This window comes from Colius striatus, chromosome 20 (genome assembly GCF_028858725.1).
Source record: "Colius striatus isolate bColStr4 chromosome 20, bColStr4.1.hap1, whole genome shotgun sequence".
NCBI classification, from domain to species: Eukaryota; Metazoa; Chordata; class Aves; order Coliiformes; family Coliidae; genus Colius; species Colius striatus.
The window spans coordinates 8,249,884-8,276,639 of record NC_084778.1 but is presented as its reverse complement, the minus strand read 5'-3'; the positions used below and the strand labels follow the sequence as shown (position 1 = coordinate 8,276,639).

The following is a 26,756-nucleotide window of genomic DNA, read 5'->3' as shown; positions in this document are numbered from 1 at the left end:
TCCCTCTTTGCTGGGCACATTTTCCATGCAGCAGGGTGCTCTGCCTCACGCAAGCGTCCCCATCACACCCACAGACAACCTCCACATCCAGCAGCAGCCCCACACGACAGACTTTCATCTAGGAGCTGCTAACTCTTCTTAGCTACTCCTCTGAGCCCTTCCTCCAAAACTTACGTATGTTATTGGCTTAGGCAGATGGCAGCAATCTGAGGGCAAGCTGGGCTTTCAAGAGAGACAAAACGCCCAGACGGCTTTTGTTACCCTGTCCCCAAGAGCCGTGTGTGGTGTGGTAACCGAGGGAAGCCGCGTTCCTCGGGCAGCTGCCCCTTAAGAGCGGCCCTTGGAGGTGCCAAGCGGTGGCCACCGAGCTGCGTGACGACAACCCTCGTTGCCTTCCCCGTCGCAGGCTGAGGCTGCCAGAGCTGCCGGGCGGGAGGGAGAGGGGGGGACGGGACGGCACCTTCTCAACATGGCGCCGAGGGCGGCTCGTCCCGCCTCCCCGCCCTTCCCAACATGGCGGCGCGGAAGAGCCGGCGGCCGGGCCGGAGTGCGCGTGCGCGCCGCGGCCCGGAGTGCAGCGAAATTCCTGGCGGGCGGGGGGAGCAGGAGGTGGCGGCGGCGAGGAGGAGGAGGGCGAGGGCGGCACGGAGCCACGGCCGCGCTCCCCTGCCAGGGACCCTGCGTGCTGTGGCGGCGGCCGGCGCGGAGCCAGACCCCCGGGGCGCGCGGTGCGGGCGGGCTGACGGCCACTCGCCGCCGCTTCGGGCTCTCGCAGAAGCAGGAGCCGCGCCGTCCCCGCCGCCTTTGGGACTCCCTCCCCGTGCAGAGCGGGGGAGAATGACGGAGCTCCAGTCCGCCTTGCTACTGCGGAGACAACTAGCAGGTAGCCCGGCTGGCGGCCGGCGGCGCGGAGGGAGGCGACCGGCCGCGGGGGTGGGGGGCGGCGGCGGGGAGGGGAGGCGAGGCCGGTCTTTGAGGGGCCGGGGCCTGGCGGTGGGGGAAGGGGCGCCGGCTCGGGGAAAGGGGCGGGCGGCCGCGGTGTGTGTGTGAGAGAGGGGGAAGGGGAGATTACGCCCCCCCCCCTCCCCGCCGCTCTCCTACCCAGCCGGGAGCTGAGGGAACTAGGCCGAGGGGGGGAGGGGGAGCCGGAGCCTGCCTGGCGATCGCTGCCAGGGGAGCCGGGGGGAGGGGTGCGAGGGCCGTCATGGCGGGGGGGGAAGGGGGGAGCGTTTCTTTCGCCGTCCCCGTCCCGTCAGGGAAGTGGGGGGCTGGCAACAAGCCCTGCTGGCCGTGTCCCCCCAGCCTGGCACATCTCTTGCGGCCCGTCTTCCCGGGGAGATGGGAGACGGCGCTTTCCTCCCCGCAACGTGGGAGATGCGTGCGGGGAAGTCTGCGGTGTGAGAGGATGTTTGTCAGGCCTCGAAGATAAGCGGAGGAGGGAGGGTTCTCCCCTGGAAAAGGCACTTCGGGCCCGGGGGTGAATCGCCCAACTACGTGCACGTTCCGTGGGGACCTAAGGTGCCCCCGTCGCGGATCCCACCCTCACCTCCCGTGCCCTGCACCGTGCAGGGCGGATCGGCAGCGGGAGGCTGCTTCCCCCTTTGTTGTCAGAGGAGCCGGGGCTCTGCCGGCACTGAACGGTGGGGAAGGGACCGGGCGGCACCTGGATCCGGGCGGGCGGCTCTGGGGAGGGCGAGCGGCGCTGCCCGCCGCGTGCCGTGCGGGGGGAGCCCGCGGAGGGGGGGCGAGCGGGACTCCGCCGGCGGCGAGAGGGGCGGGACGGGTGCGGGGAAGGAGGAGTTGGAGACCGGGCTCGGGGACAGGAAGGGCCGGAACGCCGGGGCCCGGGCTCGCCGCCCAGGCGGGAGCTTGGCGGAGGAGAGCCGGGTGGCAGCTCGGCCCCGCGTCGCCAGTCGCCGCCGCTCCCCCGCCCCCTCCCTTTGTCCCCGGGCGGCCGTGCGCGCTGGCCCTGGCTGGGCCGCCGCCGCCGAGGGGACCTGGCCCGGCCCGGCGGCTGCGCGCATGCGCGGGGCGGCGGGGCGCACAATGCAGCGCCATGTGTCGCTCGCTGCCAGATTTAAAGAGAAAGGAGCCGGCAGCCGGGTGCGGCGAGGAGCCTGCCACCGCTCCCTCCCCCACTCGCACATGGTCCCCCGCATCCTCAGCCTCCTGGGTTTGTGCGGCCGAGAGCGAGGAACCCCCTCGAGGAAGCGCACAGGTCTGCCCGGCAACTCGGGCGAATCTGGTTGCCTTTTTCGTCCCTTACGTAAAAATTGCTTCATACCCAGATAAGGAAACGTGTGCTAGGTGTACCTAAACTCAGGCAAATATAGCTCTGATTGAAGCTTGCTGAGTAGCCATACAAAGGGAAGGGGTCACTGAGTGGCACAGGATTTCCTGGAGAAGGATTTTGGCCTGAGATTTAAATAGCGTCTTTGAAAGAGTGGAAAACAGCGGCAGGGAGGTGAAGTTGTGTAACCAGGTATAGGGAGCTGGATGATGTGTTGGTTGCATCTCCATCTGTTAGTTCTAGTTGATAAGTTTGAGAAGCTTCAAGGCAGGTAACTATGAGCACAGGATTTTTGGCTTTATCCTTTTAAGGTGTCATTCTTTTAAAAAAAAACAACCCCAAACCTCACACATACTGGAGCTGCACTCCTGAGCGTCAGCATAGACCTCTTAATGCCTTAGTAGCTACTGAAGTTTGGTGAGGTTGTCTGTGTGGTTAGATATGCTAATGGCATGAGGTATAGGCTTACCACAGGAGCTTCAGACTGGACTTGATGTGAGGCTTCTCTTTCTTATAAATGATTCCTCTTGGGAAGCAATAGTGTAGAAGAGTTGCTCTCTTGACAAAAATGAGCGTTTGGTAACTTAATACAGTTCTTCAGCTCTCTGGAATTTCTCTTTTAACTGGCTAACTGTTGCTCCATGAAAGGAAGCTTGACATTTAGCTGAAGCCTCTCTGTAAGTATTAGCTGTCAGCTTTGGTTGTGTAGGGGTGTTTTTTCTGGTCTTGTGAGGTCTTAAGACCTGTGAGCACAGGCTGGTTGGATATGTAAGTAGATTTGTATGCTGTTAGGTTTGGGAGTTAACTTCTGTTTACCTTTCTCCATGATAATTGGTAGAGACTGGTAAGCTTTTCCAGTTGCCCTTATTACTGATTGTGATTCAGCTGTACTGACTCAACTGCTGCAACCGCTTGCATGTAACATGCAATTCTTCTGTGGGGTGTCTGTGTTGTAAGTAACACTATTGCCTTTGGTACACTTTTTTTGTGTCTTAAAAATGGAACCATATTAAAAGTGTTTTGTGAGTGTGCACACTTAAGTGTGTGGTGAGTACTGATGAGGAGTCTTGAACTCTTCAAAAAGTCCTACCTGGAGTAACTGACCTGAGAAAGAAAATAGTTCCTTTCCTTTGTGATAACCTCAGCAACATTAGAACAGAGATGAAACTAGACTGTTACTGCTTTTTTTTTTGGTGGCAGGCTACTTGAAGTTGCAATACAGAGTCTGAACTTCATGATTCCTGATCTTCCTCCCCTACTGCTGACTGTCTTCTTCCAAGTCTCAGCTGCTCCAATGTATCCCTTTGTTTACACCCACACTACTTGTTCTACCTCAGAACAAAAAATCAACACTCTGGTATTCTTTCCTCTGCTGGGGCTGATTCTTCAGTCCTTCTGCTACATGCAGTTTTTGCATTGTATCAAGTGTGGTGAGTCATGGGTAGTACCTGGCAGTTGGGTTTTGGAGGACAGGGAAGAGGCAGAGTCTTATCAAAACAGAACAAAACGTGACAACTTCATTCCAGGTTGCTCCAATCAGGGGAGACTGGCTTCTGTTTTTTTCTGGAGGAAGCTGGCTTGTATTGTAACTTGAGCAGGTGACTGGTACTGCAGCACCATATACACAACGTACTTGTCAACTTAAGTGGCATGTTCTGCATGCTAATAATGCTCTAAGAGAAGGGATATTCAATGACAGCCGCAAAATACAACTTAAAGTGAGATGTAGGTTGTTTAGATGAGGGTGGTTTTCCACCCCAAATGCTACAGTACTTTCGCTAATGAAATCCTGAGCTATATCACCGTGGAATTAGTGCAGTGGTTGGCTTTATATTGACATGTGCTTGCCCCCATTTAGGCACAAGAGCAGTTCAGACCAAGGTAGTCAGAACTTTGAGTAATTTTTGTTTCTTTTCTGAAGTATTCAAAGCAAGTTTTGAGTGAGGATCTCTGACCACCAAAGCCAGTCAGAGTGCTACTCTAGCTAGAGCTGAAGGGAGGACTTCTCTACAGATATCTGTGAGGCAAATTAGCTCTTAATTGTAAGCTCTACCTCTCTAAAAATATTTCTAAATTAAAGCTATTTGTTCTTACAGATGTCCATTTCTTTTTTTGAGGGGAATGGTACTTTGTTGTGGATTAGTAATAATGTGAAACAGAAGCTTTGACTTGTCCGTTTCTTATTGTGGGTAAGATGCAAGAAGAACTAAAAGAATGAAGTGCCTCTGAACTTCCAAAAAAAGTCAACAGCAACTATGTAGATTGATGTAGACCTAGATTAGCAGAGTTCACACCCCAAGGGAGGTTGGGGGGAGTGGGATAAACTGTTCTCTGTACATTCTCAAAGCTTTATGCTCTTTAAAAAGCTGCAGGAGGCAACGGAGAGTGTAAAGCTTCTCTTCCAGTCTCCAGAGCTGTCAAGCCCAAAGGTTTTGCGGACTGAGGCCTTTCTCTGAATGCTTTTATTTCATCTTTCTGACAAATCCTTGCTGACACAGGGGCTTGTTAGAGTAGGCAGACTTGTCTAGTTCAGCCAGCAAAATCACTGCAGTTAAATCAGTAATGAACAGTGGAACCAGAAGTACAAGTCCTCTTTAACATAACCATAGGTCACTGAAAATGGGAATAACCATGCTCTTGTGGGCTGCAGTTTTACTGTTCTGTAAATATCCTCCAACTTAGAATAGAGAAAAACCTGCATTAATCTTTCTCAAACATGAGAAATATGGCTTTATTTCACTTTAAAGAGTATACAGTTACTCTTTCAAAGCAAAAATGTCTAATTAAAAGTAAGCAAGATGGAAAACTTAATGTGATGGTGATTTTTACTTCCTTGCATGGAAAAATCTTGCAGTGTAATGTTGAGCTAATACGATATCTGGCAGTTACATAGGATTTACTTCTGAAATATTTTGAGTAGTGAATTCTGAGGGAATTATGGAATTGAGATCACTTTATAGATCAAAGCTGAGATGTCCTATCTCATGAGTGGCTGGTGGTACAAGAAGCCTTTGTTTACAGTTGAGTACTGGCTATTTACTGGCTTACAGTAGGTTTGTCTACAAGATAATCCTTTGAGTGGCATTGATCTGAAGTATTAAGTTTTTGCTAGTCTGCCTATCAGCTTCCTTGAAGTCTGTGTGGTCAGTAATGTCTTGAACAGTTAAGACTCCAAGGTCCTGCAGATGTCAGACTTAACTTCAGTATCACTTAAAATATTATCCTTCTCTCCCCTGGCTTTTTTTTGTTTGTTTGTTTTAAAAAGACTCTCTAATATTTTTAGATCCTTCAATTTTATGATTGCACTGATGCTTTTTAGGATACCTAAATACAGCATGTGTGTACCACTCACCTTGATACTCTTGCTTATAGCAGATTAGAGCCTATTTCTTGTGAGGATGTGTTGACAGAATCATCAAAGCTGTCTTGCTCATCCCGACTTTACAGATGATATCATGAGTAAAATCCATGCCTTGTTGCAGTGACTAGAGCCTGGGCAGTACAAGAAGCCTAAATTTCTGTTGCACTGCAAATAACATAATGAGTGTGACTTGTGGCACACTTTACTAGCTGCATGTGTAAGTCTTTCAAACACTGCAGAAATAGGCTGAACTCTGCCTTTTTGAAGAAAAGGGTATTTATGACAGCAGTCACAAGAGCAAAGATTTAGGGATGCTGGCAGTTTTGGAAAGTGAGGTTTAGCTAAATGTCAGGGTGGAGGGGCTTTATGACTCACTGAGTTGCTTGAACAGGATGAAGCAATAATAACCTGCTTCCTAAGCTTGCCCCTTGATGGGGCAGCTGTAGTCAGAGCCAGTTAGCTCTGGCTAGGTCAGTTTGCTAATCTTCCAGAGAAAGAACAAGCTTACCATAAACTATGAGTTCTTTCTTTCTCTGCACATTCTCCCCCTCAAGGCATTTTAAGTTGCACCAAAGTATGGACATACCTGGATCTGACAGTGGTTTCTTTCTGTTCTGTTAGAGAATAGTGGAACAGGAGAGTGCTGCTGGAGATTCTAAGAAATAAGGAGCAAAATTCATACCTACTGAGAAACTATTTTCGTTAGAAGAATTCCTGCTGTTTTTTACAAGATCTTGATTTGGAGATGTTAAATCACTGGAATTCCACTAAAACATCTTGATTGTGTGATAGATCCTGGTTCCAGCTTCAGTATTAACAAGTTATGTGCTGCAGAACTGTAAGGATTTGTTGATTTGCTATAAATTTGTCTTTTTGTTGTAAGATCTGGGATAAAGCAAGTACAGTGAATAGTCTTCAAATAAAACCATATGTTGTGTTTATGACTGAGTCTGCCTTGACTCTTCTGTATCCATTTTTTTTATGCAAGAGAGACTTGGAACAGAACATGCATATTCAACTAAGACAGTTGAATTTGGTCCCTTTTGTGGCTGATGCAAGTTGTTAGTTCCCCTAAAACCTTGTTCCAAATGGTTTGAAAATAAGTGAATAGGTAAGATTTGTTTACCTCAGCTAGGCTATCTGCTAGAATTTATTCCTCTAATATATTTAATGCAACCTCTGTTGTGATTTAAGATACAGCATTTTGTTTCCAGCAGAGAAATTTGGGTTCTAATGAAGCAGAACTGAACTGAAAGGTGGCTGCTGTTCTGCAAATGTGAACTGACCCAATACTGAAATGAGTGTGCCAAGTTAGGTGCCCGGAGAAAGAAGAGCAGGTGGCTTGGGTGAGGGAGAGGACATATGACTCTTGAAACTCGCGCAGTCTGCTTTTTGTCCCCACATATGGGAGCAGAATCTGTTTAACACTTCACATGCAGGCCTATGTTATCACCATGTTGCACCTGCTCTGTGCTTCAGTTTTCAGTGGTGTGTGGATATCTGTCAGTAGACTGATCTTGGCAAGATCTTTCATGTACAGAATCTGGGAGGCCTGAGCTTTAGGCCACTCTGCAAGTGTAAATGTTCATATTTGCTTCTCCTTCCTGCACTCAGGTCCAGGGCATATGAGCTGGAACAGAGATCAGATATCCAGACCTTGTAAGAACACTAAGTATAGCAATCTAATTGAAATAGTCTTCTGTAAAAATAACTGCTCTCCTGGGCATGAAAGTTAGCAGTGCTTGTACAGATCGGGAATAGTAGTAAAGACTCTTTGATAGAAACCCTTTTTAAAGGCTTTCACATAGTCTTTCTGTGTTTGAGTTGTTAATTAATGGAAAACAATTCCATGCAGTCATAGCAACCCCAGGTCAAGCTGTCTGATTTTTTGGGGGGTGGGTGGGGGTGTGTGTTGTGTTTTAGGTGGTGTTTTTTAGCTGGATTGCGCTTTGCTCTAATGTAAAAGATGATGCTGTCAGGAGTCACTTAGAGAGATATCTTAAAAGAATTCTGAATAACAATGTAGCTCCAATGAGGCTATGTAGGCCTGCTATTCATATTATAAGCAAGAGAGAAAACAGGCCAGAGGAGTGTCCTTGACTTGCACAACAACTTAGATGAGGAGAACTTCTGATGAAGTCTTCAGATGTTAGCATCTCCCTGTGGTGTAATCTTCTGATCCAGACTTTCTAGTGGGTTTCCTAGAATCATATTCTAGTCTTGCATGTGAACCACATGCATTCTGAAGCTCTCAGCTCTGTTCAGCAGGGCTATTTTATGACTGATGTGTATATGACTGCTCAGAGGATATGTGGGTGGATTTTTCTTGTAGCTTAGATCTGTTGGTAATTTGCAAACATCTATTAAGAAATTAATTAACTTTTCCTGCTGTCCATGCTAAATTCAACTACATTAATACAACTGGAACCTGGAATGACATTGGTCTTGCCAAATACTAGTGGTTGTTGCATGCAGTAGACATCTGAAGCTCTGTAAGCTTTTCTGTAGGTGAGAAATAAGTACATGTAGAGTGTGATTCATCTGACCTTTTTGACATCTGCTTTAGGATCAGATAATATGGAGTCTGGGAAACTACTTATCCTGATAAGATCTCTGTTGAACACTGTTGAGTGTGACAGACCCACTTAATACTTGTCTGACTCTTCAGCGTGGAAACATGTATCAGACACGGAGGACAAAATGAAGGTGGCATTTCTGTTATACTGTGGTAGATGGTGTGGCCCTGTGCTGCAGTTGACTCTTTATGGGCAAACCACTGAAGGATTCCTGGTGAGATACTTGTATCCTTTCAGATGTGGACTTCAGAAGCAGGTTTTTCCAGTCCTTTTAACTGTACTTTTTCATCCCTTCCTCATACCATTTCCCCTTGATGTTCAGACCTTGATGGGAACGTTTGGTTGCTTTTGGTTTGGGCTTTTTGTTCAACAGACCTCTTCAACCTCCATTTTAACCTGGGTAATGCAACTGTGCTAGATTCTGGTGTGATAAGATACACAGCATGCTTCAAACAGTCTAGCTAAAGAGGGCTCTTCAGGAAACAGTTTATCTTGATTTCTACCAAAATGACATGATCTTGATTTGACATACATTTCAAACTGACTGATAAAAATCTTAATTCTGGAAGCATAAATATTTCAAAACTTGAAACAATGCTACAGAACTAAAAGGCTTTCATCAGTATGTTTTGTATCTTATTTTTCCAGTGGTTTGTGGAAGTTAATTTGGACAGGAAAGTAACTGGAACACCACCTTCATCTTGAGAGAAAAGACTAGTGTGCTTTAGTAGGCACGCTGTGCTCTACAGTTAATTCAGTTACTGAGCACAGGCATTTGCTTAGTGGCAGACACATCAGAGGGAGGGGGAAAGATACCTTCCTTCTATGTATGGTAAGTGTGGGATGTTGGAAGAAGGACTGATTTGAGTGTGTGTACACAAAAGGCTTCTGTGCATGATGAGTACTGCAGAAACAAAGTCTCAAAATAGGTCATCCCTGGTCTTGCATGTTTTTACAACTTGAGTTAAATGCTGCATGGGAACAGATTGTGAGCTAGATAAACTAGGTTGCCAGGTCAGATCAGTAGCTGGATATCTGTGGTCTAATCCAGACCTTTAAGTTTGTCTAAAGGAGCGCTGATGATGTCTGGTGGTGGCTACTTCCATGGACCTAAGGGACTATGGGGAACTCCATAAGAACCAAGACAGTACCAAAGGCCTGTAAGCTTCTTGCTAGCGTGTTAAGTCAGTGGAGCTACAGAACATACACAACAAAGAAACTCAATTCTTAGCTTATGTCTAATCTAAGGTGACACTTGACTAGTGAAATAATTCTAGCCTCTATCTAGTCAACTTTCTCACAGACCTATAATGGTAGTTATAGGAGCTTCTGCCTCTTCACTTTGGGTTAATGCTGCTGTTTGCAGAGCTGAGATGCAGCCCTGGCTGAGAAGTTGTTCAGGAGTAATAATCAAACAAGAAAACCCCAACCTTCTCTTTTGTCTTTCCAAAATCTACTTCACTGTGCAAGTCCTTGGAAGGCTGTACAGCACAGCACTGCGTGAAGCTGTGTAGCACTGCAGTGAGGTGAGTTCTGTCTTGCTGTCTGACTTGTCACTGCCAAGGTGGTTACCAAGAGTGTGTACATGTCTCGTGCTGCATTTTGGATGAGTTTGTGGAACGAGACAGAGCATGATGGAAGTAGATAATATGGAGAGCTCTGGAAATACATCTCTGCAATGAGATCATTATCTAGCCCTAATCTTATCCAGCTGCAAGGCACTGATTCTATATGCAGGCAGAAAGGACAGCCTTGGAAGTCATACCTGACCTCAGTAAAGTAATGTAACCGTGGAACTCACAGCTTGGGGTTTTGAGAAAGTCTAGAATGAGTGGTTTTGAATCTGTACAGTTATTAGAAACTCCTGGACTAGTACTGAGACTCAACAAAAAGCAACTAAGAAAAAACAAGCCCAATGTGAAGCTCTAATAGGGCCTGCTTGTGCTGGAACTGTGTGTAAGTTGGGTGAATGATTTCTCCAGGAGCTTTAGCTAGAACTTGGGCTGTCCTGTCTCTCTTCTGTTTGTGCTGGACTTAGTCCACTGGCTGCACAAAACTCAACCACTGTGTAATTTACAAAGGGGCTGCTATTAAAAATGATGTACAAACTTATATTTTTTTGAAAACTTTGTATGATAATGTAGCTTAAAAGAAAGTGTTCATATGCAGTGACTGGCTGGGTGAAACATCAGGCTGAACAGTTCAGATGCCGTACATAGCTGCTACATGGTGCCATGGGGCTCTTTCTGCTTAGTCACTTCTGTTGACGCTATTTTGCCTTTGGATTGGTGAAAGTCTCTTGGCTTATGTAAGGGCAATCTTAGTGAGTGTGGGAACATCAGTGGCTTGGTATAAACAAAGCACTGAAACTGGAAGCACAGTTTATGATACTGTGTTGGCTTGAAATTAAGGCAGTGGTTACTTAGTTCTGCTTTAGTGAGACCTAAACCACTGAAGGAGCACTGTGTGTTGGCTGATAGTGTGGGAGTGTTGGACTGTCTGTTTAGGACTTAATAATCCAATGGAATTGTTGGACCTCTAGTCTTTCTTGCTTCCCAAATCAGGTTTTGGTTCAGGACTGGGATTAAAGGAACTGCATGTCTAAATTATAAGCAGCCATGGGATTCTATTGCCAGCGTGTTGCTGCTTGGCAGCTGTCCAGACTTGTGCTGCTTTGGCTGTCAACTGCTGCTTGAGCTGAGAAGGACTCTACCTGAAACTGCTTCAGGACTGAATGTTAAGAATTTTATTCTCTGGGAAGAAAAGTGTCTATTATATTAAACTATCAGAAGTGCAGAAAGTGTTGACAGAAATATGAAACCTTAGAGTGCAAAATATAGTATTAGTGAGTAAATTGCACGTATTTGGACATGGTGGAAATCTTGTTAATGTACTCATTTACATTTAAAAAGTACAGCGTGGCTAGCTAAGCAAGGAGTCTCAGAGAAAAACTAAGTGTTGAAAAAAAATGTGTAGGGATCTAGTTCTTTTATAGATGGCTGACTTTTCTGCTTTTCTAGACCAACTCTTCGACGGGGCTTTGTAGAGGACTTGCACCAAAAGCTTGTTCCTCCTTGCCCTGCCTGGAGGAGGGAATTGAATCCTTTGCTTTCTGAGGTATATTCATCATCTGTGTGTTTGCCTAGGAACATTCCTGTTCAGGCTGCAAGTAGTTAACTACTGTAGTTGGTAGAGAATGACAGACACAGAGAACAGGTGTCTCACTTTCTTGAGTGCAGTGTCAGTGTCACCAGAGGCTCTGGTTGGTGGGCACAAGTCCCTGTGCCTGGCAGCAGCCTTCTGTGGCTGAGCGTACTGGCTCTGTGCTCCTTTCTCATGATGACATTGCTATTCAGTTGGGATGAAGACATGTACATTTCACTGCTGTGTGTGTCTCAACTCATGAAGAGACAGGTAGTACAACCAGTTAACCTTTCTGAAAAGCAGCGTTAGCTGTATCCAGAGGAATAAAGCAAAACCAACCCACCCCTGGGCTTCGGTGTTTGCAAGCTTTGACAAGTAGCAGCTCTTGGCTATCCATGGTAAAGCGGCCAAAGATGATGTTTTTTATGTCCAAGTGCAAAACTTCCCTGAGATTTCCTTTTTTGTCTGCCAACCCTGTCAGTTAAGGTTCAGTTTAGCTTAAACAATCTGGGTATAAAAGCTCATTTTAACTTGCCTATGGTAATGCTGCATATCTCTAAGTGGAGGAGGGGCATATCCATCGTTTTGCTTCAAGTTAAACTATTTGTGTAAGCAGTAGCTATTTGAACTATGTTTCAGTACTGCTGCTGTGGAGGGAAAGTGAAAACCTTTTAAAGGCAGAAATCAATGCTGCCTCTGTAGCAGAGGTAACATAATTTGCTTTATAGGCAAATTTCCATAACTGCTATAACTGAAGACTTTTGTCAATGGCTGTTCCCCTCATGTAGTTCAGATTTCCTGCATTACAAGAACTGGCATCCAGCAACTCCTCCTCATGGGATCTCATGCAATATAGTGCTGCAAGGTCTTGAGTATGAGTCAGAGTGTAAGAACTGGCTCTCAATGCGAACAAGTACATGAGGAATGTTTCAGAGGACTTAAGGATGAAGTTATTTGGAGAATGAGACAGATGTAAAAAGAAAATGAAATAGCACAGGTCAGGAACTAGAGAAAAAAAATGTGTATGTTGAATTAGAAAATAGTGGCATGTTTAGGAGAAGCATGGTGAGTTTTTCAGGGTTCTAGCTTCTAGCAGGCATGTTTGCAGTGTTGTCACTGAGAGATAACCAGCAAACACTAAGAAAGGTAAATGTGAGCAGCTTGTGCTATAGCAGTTCACACAGAACTCAGCATAAGCCTGCTTCGTCCTGTGGAAATGCAGAAATGAGGGAGCTTGTGTTTTGGGGGCTTAAGGTCAAGTTTTAAAATTGAGATACTGACTTCTGTAGTTATATACTGGATACTCAGACATTTAAGTCATGTTTGGGTATTATAATATTATCATAGTACAAACAGGTGACTTTTTTGCAAGAGACTGGGATGTTTAAATAAAATCCTGCATGAAAACAGTTGAATTTATTCAACTACTGGTGTGGTAGAACTTTCTCACATCTGATGCTAGAGGTATGTCTGTAGTGGGGAGGTAGTGAGGGACTTGTGTGAGACACTTACCTAGTATCTCTATCCCTTTGACCCAAAATGAAGTAGAACTGTTCCTCAAGCTCATGCAGCTGTCTCCATGGTTTCATAGATGCCAGAGGGTGAAAATTGGCCCATTTAGTGGAGGTGTGGCCGTGCTATAGTTTTTGGGTTTGAAGCTTGGCATCTTGGTTAAATAGCCTGTGCTATTGCTTTTTGTTTCAGACATTGTCTTGAGAAAATGTGATTTGATTCAGTACCTAAGTCTTTGTTCTGCAACTTTGAAGAGTGAATGGTTGACTAAACCCCTGCCTAGTGGCTTCTAAGGAAAGTCCTTCCAATACATTTCTTGGTGTTTTAGCTTTGAGTCATTTGTGTGGATAAATTTGACTCAGAATTACCAGCTTTGTCCATTGGTATTCCTACTACCTACCTCTTAAGGACCTTGGTCCTTTGTGTGAGCTGAGCACTTTATTTTCCCTGTGTGGTCTTAAGACTCTTCAGTCTAGGACCTGAATTGATTCTTCTTGCATTTTTTGTTTTAGCAATGCTTTAAATAGTTAAGAACTTAACTGACAAACAGTGACTGAAAGCTTATGGGCAAATCAGTTTGGACTTAGTGATAGCCTGTTCTCGATAAAGGTATAGGGTTTTTGCTTCTGCAAGGACCTGAGGGCATGATAATAACTTCTGAACTTAAGTCTGTAACATGTAGAAATCAACATGAAGTAGAAATATGCAGCATAACTGTGCTGTGGAATATAATAATGAGGGCTGTATAATGTCTGCCAGGATTTACAATAAGTTGAATAGTAATTGTAAGACAAAACAAAAAAATCCTGATTTAATCTGGACATGAGTGACCAGTTGAAGGCATAATTTTTCCTCCCCTTCCTCTGTTCTAAATACCCAAGATTCATCAGGACTCTGTATGTACTGTTGGAAGTGCTGGGTCAAGATTTCAGTTTGATATCAATATGGCATTTCAATTAGTTATTGACCCAAAGCTATTGGTTAAAAGACATTCTCTCCCCCTCACCCCAAGTTGAATTTTAAGCAGAATTCATTTTAGGTGTTTATTTCTAAGTCTTGATGGTGTTTCTTGGAGAAAACAGACACTCAGTGGAGTCTGCATCTAGGACTGACTTCTGCATAGCTATTTCCAGATGAGCCTTCTATCTGGCAGTAGCTGTATGAAATAGCCCTTAAACTTACAATCCTGTATTGCTTATCAGTAGAGGGTGCAACTGTGAAACAAAAAGAAAGCAAAAGAAAACAAAATAAACCACCAAACCCCCAAAAACTCATGCCAAAACCTAAACAGCATATCAGTTTGTCTTCAGCACTAGTGGTTCAGAACTAGTAAATCATTATCTCCAGAATGCACTGAACACAGGTCCTGAATACTTTCAGATTCTGAAAAAAGGCATTTAAGGGATATAGGATGTTACTTTAAAATAAAAACACAGTGTGGCTTTGTTTTTCTGTTAACATTTGCTGGAGTTTAAGGTAGGCTTCAGTCTGATGTGGCTCCTCAGGGTTCTTGAAAGCAGTATGGCTTTTCTGTTAGTAGAAAATCTGTTTTCTGACTTGCACACACACTGTTGGTATCTATTTAGGAGACCATGTCCCACAGTTCTGGGTTTTGTCCCTGTAGCTTGTGATGTTTTTAGTTTGTCAGACTGGGGGTCTCGGCTGTGGCAGCGTGCTGTTGTGTGTGGCAGGGAGCTGAGGGTACTCACCCAGACTGTAAGTCTATCAGTAGGTGCCAGATCACTGAAAGTCATGGGCTTGTTTGGTCATGTGTAGAGGCATGAGCAAAAACAGCAAATGTGTTTCACAGATACCTAAAGTCACTCTTAAATTCTTTTTCCTACACAGAGCTCAACAAAAATCCAGTGGAAGGCTTTTCAGCGGGCTTAATAGATGACAATGATCTTTATCGATGGGAAGTCCTTATTATTGGTCCTCCAGATACACTATAGTAAGTACTGATGAAGTGAACTTGGATTTACTAGTTCTAGTTTGCTCTGAGTAGAAGTTAACCTAAGTCTTCATACTAAATTAGGTAATGCTGTTCTGTTCCTAGTAAAATACCTGTAAAAAGCTAAATTTATATAGATGTTTTGAACTGTTTGACTACCCTGGGAAAACAGAACACAGAAATTAGAAAGAATAGGCTGTGCTGAAAGGTAACTTCTGTTGTCTTAGATATTTAAGGCAGGCAAGTATAATCCACTACTTGCTGGTACTGCTGTGAGGCTACAGTTTAGCTGATAGTACAGTTTTAAACCATTGCATTACAATTACTGGTGACTGTAGGAAAATACAGAAGGGATGCAGCTGAGGAAACTGCAGCAAACCATAGAGTTAGCCTCAAGTCCTGTCAGTTTGAGATGGGGGAACTTCCTAGTGTGACCTAGAGTACTTCAGTATTGATCAGATTTGAATTGTTGGCAAACTTTACACAGTGGGCTTCAGAAAACTTGTCTTTATCCTAAGGACTGTGCTCTTTAATTGGCATTTGAACACAAAAATTTGCAGTTCATACAGGAACTTGTTTTCCTGGACATGGGTTTTGCTGTGTTTCTGTACAGCTGTGTACCCAAAGCACTATGGCACATGCAGTGTGGTTAGGTTTTTTGTTTGGGAGTGTGTTTGTTTGTTGTTTTGTTTGTTTGTTGTTGTTCTGTTGTTTGATTTTTCAATCTCTGGCTGACTGAGAGGACGATTTCTCTTTCACATAGAGGTGATGATCATGTACTCTATTTCCTGGGAAAAGGTTCTATGCTTAGAACAAGTCAGTTCAGAGTAGTTCTTGAAGATGAACTGTTCCATTGAGCTGTTCCAGTGCTAAATTAATGATACAAAAAACCCCATTTACTTGAGGTCAGTTTTAGTTCCACCGTTGAGTTGTTGTATACCTCTGTCTACAGATTTCTGAAGAAGTGCTTAAGCACAGTACTCAAATGATTTGCTTCTCCTCAAGCTCATTACACTGTGAATCTCAAGTTGTGCATGACATGAATTCTCCAACTTCTGTTGACCTCCCTTGAACAGTTTTGTAGTGGCTCCATTATATTCTCATGGCCATTTTATAAATACTGTTGGTAAAGAAAAATTGCTTGTAATTGAACCTCTTCTTACATGTTAATAATTGCAGTTGCATTTTTTTTCCCCACTTCAATAAGTTATTGAGCTTGTTTTGAGACTTTTTCGATAAGAAGCACTCTGCTCTTCCAGTCTCTAGTTGTTGCTTTTCCAAGATAGTATTATATTGAATCCTTCCTCCCTGGTCTGTTTTGTGATGACAGTAGAACATCATGATTTAACCAGGCAGTTCAAAATTTTCAAGCTTTAGCATCATTCCGCATCCCACTTCATTAATTCCAAGTTTACCTAAAAGGACTTTAGCCTCAGTGCATGACTCTACTGGCAGAAACCCCTTTATCAGGAATATTGCTAAAATAGGCACTAATGCCCCTTAATTAACAGGTATATTTCATTAACTAGTGTCTAATGTGAATCCAAGAGCTGTAGTTATATGTAGCTCATGAGGGGCAACCAGGGCTATGCCTGATAAATAGCTTTAGGATCTGCCCCTTCAAACAGGGAAAGAACAACTTCCTTTCTTTTGAAAGAAAGGAATTAACTGGTTTGGGGCTATCAACAAATGTAATCAAACTCTCCTTTGCCTTGATTAGTAAGGATGTTAAAATGATTGTTCTGGAATTCTTACCCTTCCCAGGATCAAGGATTCTTTGGAACTTGCCTGCATTTTCTAGAACTCGTGGAAAATGAATATTGTGTGTTAAGATCCCCTCAGCACTTTATTTTAAGAGCCAAGTCACATAGATGTAGTGCTTTTAGGAGCTGGGGTGGGTTTATTTTGAGACACTTGCTAGAATTGGATGTCCTTGGTTAGTGGTGGTAAAACTTGTTATTTTCTCAGTAGCCTGTGGGCTTTGGATACTGGCCCCTACTCTTTTACAAATACAAGACACAAATTTGCACTGAACAGCTGTGTCTCTACACCAGTCCTTTCAGCTGCATGGCTACTGGGTAGCTTGTCATACTGCAGACCTTGTACCACCTTCCTTGGGGGTTATGTTCCAGTTTTTGTAATCTCTGCCTTTGCAATTACAAATTTTGTTAGAGATTCAATTACAAGAAATGATGATAACAGAGTAAATGTTACACTACTTACATTAGCAAAGTCCTTCATCTGTAGGGCTTGTCATTTAATTTAGGCCTCCACGTTTTCTGAAAGGGACTATTTCTGGGCATTGAAACCTAGCTGTTTAAAAAACCAAACCAAACAACACAACAAAACAACAAACTGTTACCTTAATTGAATGTGGACCTGTAACTCAACAACTGGATGCCTCTTGTCTGTCGTTTGCCAGTTTAATGGGTTACTGTAGTGCAGAACAGGGACACCTCACTGTCATATCAGAGTCACTTCAGCTCAGTGTTTACTTGTTACAAAGTAGTGCTGTAGACACAACTGTAAAGCTTTCTCTAACCTTTCACCGAGGCTCACTGCTGCAGACTGATGTCAGGAAATTAAATGTGAGGTGTCTAAAGGAGGAAAATGAGCAGTTATCTGATGAGCTGTATTTGAGAGAGTTACTGGCGTATTTTTTTTTATTGCTGTTATTAAAATATATTGAGAGGAAAAATGTAAGTTATCATTCCAGATGGTGAATTCCTTGGCAGGTTTTCTTTGGTTATGTGGGGGTTTTTTTTGTGTGTATGTGTGTGGTTTTTCCCCTCTGGAACATCATCCTAATTCTAAAAAAGTGTTGGGGAACTGACAGTATCTTGTGGAAAGATCCTCTCAATCTAGAAGCTCTTTGCATTGCATATGGAAATGTTGGTACTGTTAATTGCCAACGTGATGTTAAACTATATGAGGGTTACATTTAGAGCTGTTGATAGATCAGTAAGTTCCTATCTTCAGCTGAAGCTTACAAGAAACTCTACTAAAATACTTTTGGTTCCCCAGTGAAGGTGGTGTTTTCAAGGCTCATCTTACTTTTCCAAAAGACTATCCACTGAGGCCGCCAAAAATGAAATTCATCACAGAAATCTGGCATCCAAATGGTAAGAAGTGTCAAAGTTTTTCAATTTCTTTTTGCAATGAAGAACTGAAATGTGGTAAAGACAAGTAGATCTGTTTCCATTCATGACAGAAATACAAACCTCTTGTTTACTTGGCCACCTTCACTTCATAAAGAGGTAATAATCATGGCAGAGTTTTTAATAGAGCTTCTCTGAGAGGCTGCTCCTGAAATATGTGCAGAAGCTACTGCAAGTAGCTTATTGAGTTCTTGGTAACTGTTCAGGGATTCTGTATTTTTTCCCAAGTGTGAAATTCTTGTCTGAGGAGAAACTTGACTCCTGTAGCTGCCTTGCTCTACCTCCAAATATTTCATCTTGGCGTTACTGACTTGTCACTTCATATAGAAGGCCCAACATTGTCCTCTCCCAGTGAAACATGAAAGGAAATAAAAGCATCTTTCAGTCTCCCCAAGGAAGATTCTTTCTAAGGTTTCATTTCCTTATGGACTGCTGGACGTAGATGGGAAGGTAAAATAAAATGGAAGAAAGTTGTTGCTGGGAAGGAGGACTGTTATTTGGTTTCTAAAGCCATTATTGAAGTTGTAGATGTTAAAAGCTGGGCACCAGCACAGTGCTCCTGTCGTAAAGGACAGAACATTTTGATGCTGTGCCCGTTTCAGCTCTTGAAATATCAGAGTACTTGTCAGACAGTTTCTAATTCCAGCAGCTTAAATCATATTCCAATATTGCAGTATTATGCAGCTGATGCTGTTGCTCTGCAAAAAGAAGTCACTCTGAACATAACAGAAAAAGCTTTAGTGGAAGCCTGTCTAAATAGTCTTGAAAGTTGCAGCATGATGTTAGCATTAAGTTCTTCCTCCCTATGTGTCCTTTCTGCCAGAAGTCCAGGCATAAACAGACTTCCACCAGGCCCTGTGTATTACAGATTGAGTTCTGTAACTGTTAATGACTTTCTCTTTTTAGAAAAGTGTCTTCAGTAACATGTTTTCAGTCTCTGGAGTGAAGATTACCAGTTCCCTAACCATCCTGAAGAAATGCCAGCGTGTTGTTCATTACTGAAATATGCCTTGTTCTATTTTGTAGTTGACAAGAATGGTGATGTCTGCATTTCAATTCTTCATGAGCCTGGGGAAGACAAATATGGCTATGAAAAACCTGAGGAACGCTGGCTTCCCATTCACACAGTGGAAACTATAATGATTAGTGTTATTTCTATGCTGGCAGATCCCAATGGTGATTCTCCTGCTAATGTTGATGCAGCGGTAAGATTGTTCTTCATCTGCCAGTTGTCTTCAGTGTATAAACCTGAACTTGCAATGCAATTTTACTTCTAGCTTGACAAACAGTACAGTAGCTTTTGGAAGAACCTTGTGTATCATAGGCTAAGGCTACCTTGTGTTGGGAAAAGTAGTCCTGTTGTGAAACAGGATTACTAGTTAGCCCTGGGAAGTTACATACAGGTTGCAAAGGAAAAGTGCTGTGAAATTTTATAGGTAGGGGTTTAATTTCTCCAATGCATTAGTGCATTTATGTATAGTAAATAACTAGTGCACAGAGATATTTCATGGATAAACTTCAGCTCCTTTAGTCTTAAAGAATTAAAGGAAGCTGGCTGTAAAATCTTGTGTAGCTATATACGTGTAGCAGTTACTACTGACATTAAGTTTAGCTGCAGATTTGGTTATTGGTGTTTTATACTAATACAACACACTAAAATTTCTGCTTTTGCAATTAGATAACCTGTTAACAGATTTATTAGTTTGAATGGAAGGAAAAAATGTGGTGGGGTCCCTCAGTATAAGTATGTTGTGAGTTTCTGCACCCACCTCCCTACAGCAGCCTTCCTGGATCATGAGTTAAGGCAATAGGCTCGACTGTACTTTGAGAATGTACTTGAAAGTTTCCCCAGTCATCTGGCCTTTTACTCTGGAGGAAGTGTTGTCCCAGACAACATCATGAGAATCATCTCACATGGAACAAACTTAAAACTGAAAACAAACACAAGGTTGTAGTGAAAAATTCCCTCATTTGACATTCTTTTGAATGTTGGACTTGGCCTTCTTGTGTCATGTTACTGGTGGAAACAAATACCTGGGATGCAGGAACATATTCTGCTGGCAAACCTGAGAACACTGGAAGGTGTAAGTTATTAATGAAATGCTAAAAGTACAATTAGAATTCATCAGTTTACAAACTCATGTATGTTGAATGTAGCTGACCTAACACTGGAGAAAGCTTATGCTTTTAGTTATGCCATGTCAGCTATGTCCTAGCATCAACAGCTTTTTAATCTGCCCATATTGTGCTCCACTCTGACAGCTGCTTCAAGAGGTTTTTTCTTTTTAATTATTATTAAGGTTTTTTCCTCTCTCTTCCCTTCCCCTCCCTCAGATATTAGGTAAACATATTAATAGTTTTTTTTACCTAAACCTTAGGGTAAAGGTTGACCTGTCTTCAGGAAACACAGCATTTTCTAGCCCAGCTTGAAAGAACAAAAACTTAAATCCAAATCTAACTGGTACTGAGACATTATTTTGGATACTAGGAACTTTTTTTTGGACTGGGGATATACCTACTTCCTGAAAAAATAAACTATGTGTCTGGAGAACTCTTCAAGTATGAGGGCCTGGATGGGTATTGAAGCGAATGGGTCATGATCTGTTCTAAATAAGAGTTTCTGAGAGATTGCTGTTAAATTGGAGACTTTGCTTGCCATTCAGCTCTGAACACTTGCTTCACAGAACCACAAATGTAAAACATACAAACAAAAACTAAGAATCTGAAGCTAGGAGGGCACAAATTCAATGCTTTTCTTGGCCTTGAGCCATCTTGTGTAAGCTGTCCTGTGTCCCAATCCAAAGAACCAAATGCTTGCTGTGTTAATTGGTGAAAAAGAACAAATTAATTGTTAGCTTATTGTGCTTTTGCTGGAAAGATAAGACATGCTGGGCTTTCCAATGTGCTGACTGGCTAGGTGAGCTTGGAGCTGGTGAGTGTTAGGCTATGCCAGTTGTCTTAATTTTCTCTCATTCAAATGTGCTGCAAGTGTTACTCCCAAGTAGGGGGTGAAAAGGTGTTCAGGCTGCTTCAGGTAAAACAGTGTGGTTTTAACCCCTTCCCTCACCCCTGAAGGAAAAATATATTGCTTATATTAAAAAATAAGAACTGTAGAAGTTATTTCATGAAATAAGGTGTTATTCAGATTTTTCCTACCACTTCTTGCCAAACTGTAAGTCAGTACCCAACATGTCAACCTTAGCCACATCATATGATGCTCCTCTGCTTCCACTGAAGCTTGTCATGAAGCAGGCACAGAAAATAAAACTGGCTACACTTTTTCCTGTTGATTTTCATGGTACCATGATGTGCACATCTCTATCTTCTGTTCATCTTTATCTTTGTTCTTCATCTATACAGATCTGAAATCAAATACCTGTTAGAGAGACCAGAGCCATAGCTGTGCTGGATATTCTGTGAAGGTCTCACCTGGGGCCCCCCTGTCTTGCAGCCATATCTAACTAGAAGGTGTTTTTTTTCTAAGGACACTGCTGTGCCTCTTCTGAGCGCTGTGACTTCTGTATTTCTACCCTGGAGTGTCCTTACTAGATTTTTAGGACAGTGTCAATTCCTCTAATCTAAAATAAGTCTCCACAGTAGCTATCTACCTGTTTTTCATTACTGCTGTTAGATACTTTGGTCTACAGTTTGAGTTTGCTGTTAGTTTGCAGGTGGAAGTAAATATATTTCAGCCTAGACATTGTGAAATATTGGTAGCCACCAGGTTAGTTGTGGAGAATGCCTAAAACCCACAGGGGAAAGGCTGCATCCTCACTGTCTGGTGAGCAGCTTGCATGGAAACTCGGAGAAGGTTTTCATTGACTAGCTCCGTGACTGTAAGCAAATGTAGGTGTTGACTAGATGGCTAGTGTCTGAAAACATTAACACCAAGAGTCTTCCGAGAACTGGTACATTGTTATAGGACTGACAACTGAAAGCTGTCTGTTCAATTACAGAAAGAATGGAGAGAAGACAGAAATGGAGAATTTAAAAGAAAAGTTGCCCGCTGTGTAAGAAAAAGCCAAGAAACTGCTTTTGAGTGACACTTATTCCGCAGCTAGTAGCTTCACTTTTTTCAGGGTAAGTATCCTTCTAAAGACAAGTTAGTTGCCTGAGTTGAGGATTTCCTGCCTAAATGTTGCTGAGCTGCTGTTTTGTTTTCTCTAAAGCAAAAAAACAAACCCAAACCCTCCTTAGCTGCATGGTCTCAGTGGAATTCTTTGGCTATATGTGATACTAAAGACTAAAAGAACTTCCAAGTGCAGTAACAGCCCCTTCTGCCAAGACTGCCAAGTTTTCTCTAGTACTCTTGCATTTATGCTGTTCAGAAGCTGAAATTCTCTTTGTTGTTATTCATCCTGCTTTATTAAATAGTGCTTAGAGGTTACCAGAGCTGTAACAGAAGATAGGAATTGCTCTGTCATGTTCACGATTGTGAAGAACCCTTTTGAATCCTAAAGCATCCTATTTAGCTATCTCAAGTTTGTGTGTGTGTATGGGGTTTATCTTGTTATAGAAGTTGGTGGCATGTTGCATGTAGGTTTTAAATAAGACTTGAGGGAGGTTGTTAGGAACCATTGGGAAAGGATTGCTTCAGGTAGCTGAAAGTAAAATTCCCCAATTTTACTAGAAACTTACTGAGCATATCAGGAACAATCAGATTGAAATGTTACCAATCAATATGGGCAATTAAGAAAGCTGATGTTCTCTTTAGCAGCCCAAAACCTTTGGCATTGAGGAAGGCTTTGCAATAGCTTCAGAAATCCAGCTATATTCTGCTTGGAAACTGAAACTGTAACATATCTGAGAGCCTGAACAAGTTTTAACTTGAGAGTAGCTGACATACTTGTGCTCTCATGCCATGCTGTTAAAAATGAGCTTCTGACTCAAGATACTTTAACTTGAACAATCTCATTCTAGTTTTAATGAGATTACTTTTTTGGGTTTGTTTTACAATAATCTCTTGTAGAAAGCTCTGTATTAAAATGTGGCCTTTAAATACCTGGCTTTTGGTCACTTTCATGTTGGTATGCCAAGGAAAAAACTTCCTCAACCAGCTATTAATTTCCCACTCTTCTTTTTCAAAGCAAAACAAAGCTTCATGTTGAAGCTGCCTTTTTGTAGTGGTTGGTTTGGCAAATAAACTACTCTGGCCTGTTTGGCTGGAGAAGCCCCAAACCATATGTACTAGTTAGCTTCAGCATGTAAAACTTGTGGGGGGAGAAATATGACACTGTGTGTAGCTTAAAGGGGTTGTACTGTCTAAACAACTAGGAACAGATTACTAAATGCTCCTGGTAGGTAGTTTTTCTTCACCAGGGTTATGCAGGAGATAACTTCCTTCCTTAAACTTCTGTAAGAATGTTGTGGCTGGTGAAGAGAAGGCTCTGTCTGTGACAAACTAGTGCAGCAATGTCTTCTCTGCAGAAGTGCTTTGATTGAACTGAAATTTCTCCAGCGTAGAGAAAGCATGAAATATGCTTAGTATTGATCAAAAGACTAAGCAAAGGAACTGAATGTCTTGTACAACTGCCTATAACCAGAGTGTAAGAATTGTTAACTGAGATGTTTTTTTCTGTCTTAGAGAAAGGAAGTAACTGTGAGTAACACTCCAGAGTATCCTTAACTAACCTCAGCTCTGTTGCCATGTTAAACTTGGCCATAGTGAAACAACGCTCATAACAAATATTTAAGTAATTGGCTGTGTTGCTTTTTTGGAAGGCAAAAGTTATTCTATGTCCTGGTGACTCCTCCTAAGTAAGTGATGGGCAATGAATTGAAGGAGAAGGGGCCATATAGCTGGTTTCAAACAAGCACAGCCTGACTTGGTAGCTGTGGTGTCATTGCTTAATGAAGCACTGCTATGGCATTTTGTACTGCACTTCGCTGTTGAAGCAGCATCCATCATCCACAGTAAGTGATGCACAGAAGTTTCAATGATAAATCTATGAGTGTTTAGCCAGATGTGTGAATAATCAAACCTTTACACACCATACGCTTGACAAGCAGCACGAGTAGCAGGAGCCTGAGAGTGTGATAGTTGAGCTTGGATACACAGTACGCTCAAGTCTTTGTCAGGTGATGATTTGGGATCTTCTGCTTATAGAGGTATGTAAAGTTCCTGGACAAGTAACCATTGTCTTCATTGAGCCTGAAACACTATTTAACATCTTCTTAAAATAAGTGAGGAGGATGAGAGGTTTTATTGTAATACCTGTTATTTCTTTGTAGGTCTCCAATTGAGAAACATGGCACTGTTTTTTTTCCTGCACTCTACCCACCTATTGCTGGACTTCTGTTGTTACAAGTTGGCAAACACTGGCTGGAACTGGGCTGCAATAAAACATGCCAGTTATCAATGCTGACAAGAGCCTAACAAGTGCCAACACAAGATGATTACGCATTTTGAAATCTAATGAACTGCTTTAACCTTCAGGAAGAATTGTAAAGATGTGTACATAGCACAACATGATCCGGATAATATATATACTGTTCATGTACATCCACAAATACACATTGTACCAAATAATACTGTCTGTAGGTAGGAATAGAACTGTGTAAATTCTAAAGATTTTAGCAGGTTTTTCTCTCCCTGTTCATTGTTTCCTGTCAGGTTGAAAACAAACCAACAAACCAACAACAACTTGTGAAGCATGTTTAAACTAAAACCAATTAGGATAAAGATTTTTTTTGGCTTTTTCCCCCCTCCCCCCCACACTTTACTTTTCCTTTGACCCACTGAGACTTTAATTAAAATCTCTTGCTTATTGAAGTTTAGTATCTCTCTTTTGGTTTTTGGAAATGTGCTCCCTTTTCTTTCCCTCATCAGGACTTTAAAATTTTCCTAATTAAACCCTGAAAGGATTTGCTATCAATTACTTGTGTCTTCTTTTATGATGACCTTTGTAGTCTCAAAGGTGCTTTTTCCCTTCCCACACCTTTTTTAAACCCAATTGCACATACTTCTCGTACTGGGGTATAGCAATAAAACTGGCCATGGAGCACCCTTGAGCAGCCTGCTGGATTTTTAACTTCCAAGGGACTTGAGCACTTTCATTTGGAAGTTCCGTTGACTAAGTTAGTCCTAAATAGAAATGAGCTGCTTTTTATGGGGTGAATTTTTGTTTTGCCTTTTTCATTGCCTGTTTGTGGAGCGGGGTGTGGTGCTGGGGGAGGGGGCTTGTTTTTTCTCAAGGTTGAGTTCAAGCATGCACATCTGTAGGCTTTCAAATGACTGACTCCTGGGTTTGGTATCAAAATAGTTCCCCTCCTTTTCTCTCTTCTATGGCCCTTCATATTCTTTGCCTTCGACTTCAGAGTTTCCTCACCTAATGTACAAAGAAAATTGCGATGTATATTTTCATGTAATTTGATTTTTGGAATTCTGTCACCTTCTGTAGTGAGTTCTTCCAAAATATAATTTTTTCCAATAATAATGTGTCAAACTGGCTGTCTTGAGTATCTGAATAGGAAAGGTAACTGCAGTTGGAGCACAACTTAACATCTTCAACAACATAACATCAAACATTTGTTGACTATGACATATTGTATTTAATCTTGAAGTGATTAAAAAGGCAAACAAAACACACACACTTTTCCTTCCTATTGTAACTATCTTTGGCCCTCCAGTGAGCAAGTACTACTCTCAGAGTATCTGGCAACAGGAGTTTTCTAAGCCTTCCTGAAGTATCTTTCTGCCAAAGAAACTTTATCGAAGAACTTGCGACTCCTTGACTATTCTCTGTTCTGTTACAGGCTTACCACAGCTTCTAACAGCACAGAGAACCCACTGAGAGTTCCAGTGTTAGTCAGCTTGTCAGAAGCCTTCAGTACTAATTAGCTGTCTGTCTGTCTGGACTTTATTTCAGGCTGCTGTGCATCATTTGTGTACTAAAAGGTGTATATTGCAGGTTTCTTGAGGGGTGAGCTGGGGTGGAAGGGACAATTAGTAGTGGCAAGGCAGCCATATGGGAGAAAAAAGCCATTTAGTACATATAAGATGACTTACAAGTAAAGGTATTGCCTCTTCCTACAGCTGCTTTAGAGTATTTAATTTAAGAGTATTTAATGTCCATATTTACATTTTTGGTACCTATTTTGCAAGCTCTTAGGTAAGTTTGTGTTTAATTGAATAGCCTGCTTCTGTAGACAGGCAGATGTGTGCAGTACTTCAGAGCTATTAGTGCCCAGACACAATAACTGACTTCAAGTCCCATTGTGAGGAAGCTACCCTTCCTAAACCTAAGCACTGGACTTCTTCCCCCATGGGTTTGCCCTTCCTTTTCCCTTTCCACAGTCTAGAGAGCTGGCAGCAATTCAAGATAATGTGGTACTTGCTTTGAGCAAGTTCAACAGTGCTCTCTGCTTTGTCTTCTGAAGTAACTGCATACAGTTCACAAGTGACTCATCTGTCAACTTCACAAAAGAGGTTCAAGCTTTGCTTTTCTCATTTGTTCTCCAGCAGCACTGTTTGCTTGTTGTGTAAGAGGTAGGCCTGAAGATGTTAGTTGTGCATCAGTGGTATGGAAGAACTGTTAATTCCAGTATAAACCAACTTCTGTGATTTTATGAGACCCAGATATTCCAAAGGAAGGAGCATTACTGTGGGATACTGCCATGCCAAACAAGCTGCAGCTCTGACACTACAGGTAGCCATATACAAAATACTTAGCTGATGGGGCAGAAGTCCACCTGGCTGATCAGGGAGCTTCTGTTGTACAAACAAAAAGAACTGATGGCCTCGGGGAGAAAAGGCAACTCCAGA

At 42.7% G+C, this 26,756-nt stretch overlaps 1 protein-coding gene across 1 annotated transcript; it reads left to right on the top strand.

Moving 5' to 3' along the window:
* Positions 1-595: 595 nt before the first annotated feature.
* Positions 596-25,428, top strand: UBE2G1 (ubiquitin conjugating enzyme E2 G1). Its single transcript, XM_062012224.1, has 6 exons — positions 596-883; positions 14,732-14,834; positions 17,859-17,956; positions 19,019-19,197; positions 21,949-22,072; positions 24,224-25,428. The coding sequence occupies exons 1-5, from the start codon at positions 838-840 to the stop codon at positions 22,033-22,035; spliced, it is 513 nt and encodes a 170-aa protein (XP_061868208.1). The 5' UTR covers positions 596-837; the 3' UTR covers positions 22,036-22,072; positions 24,224-25,428.
* The last annotated feature ends 1,328 nt before the right edge of the window (positions 25,429-26,756 follow it).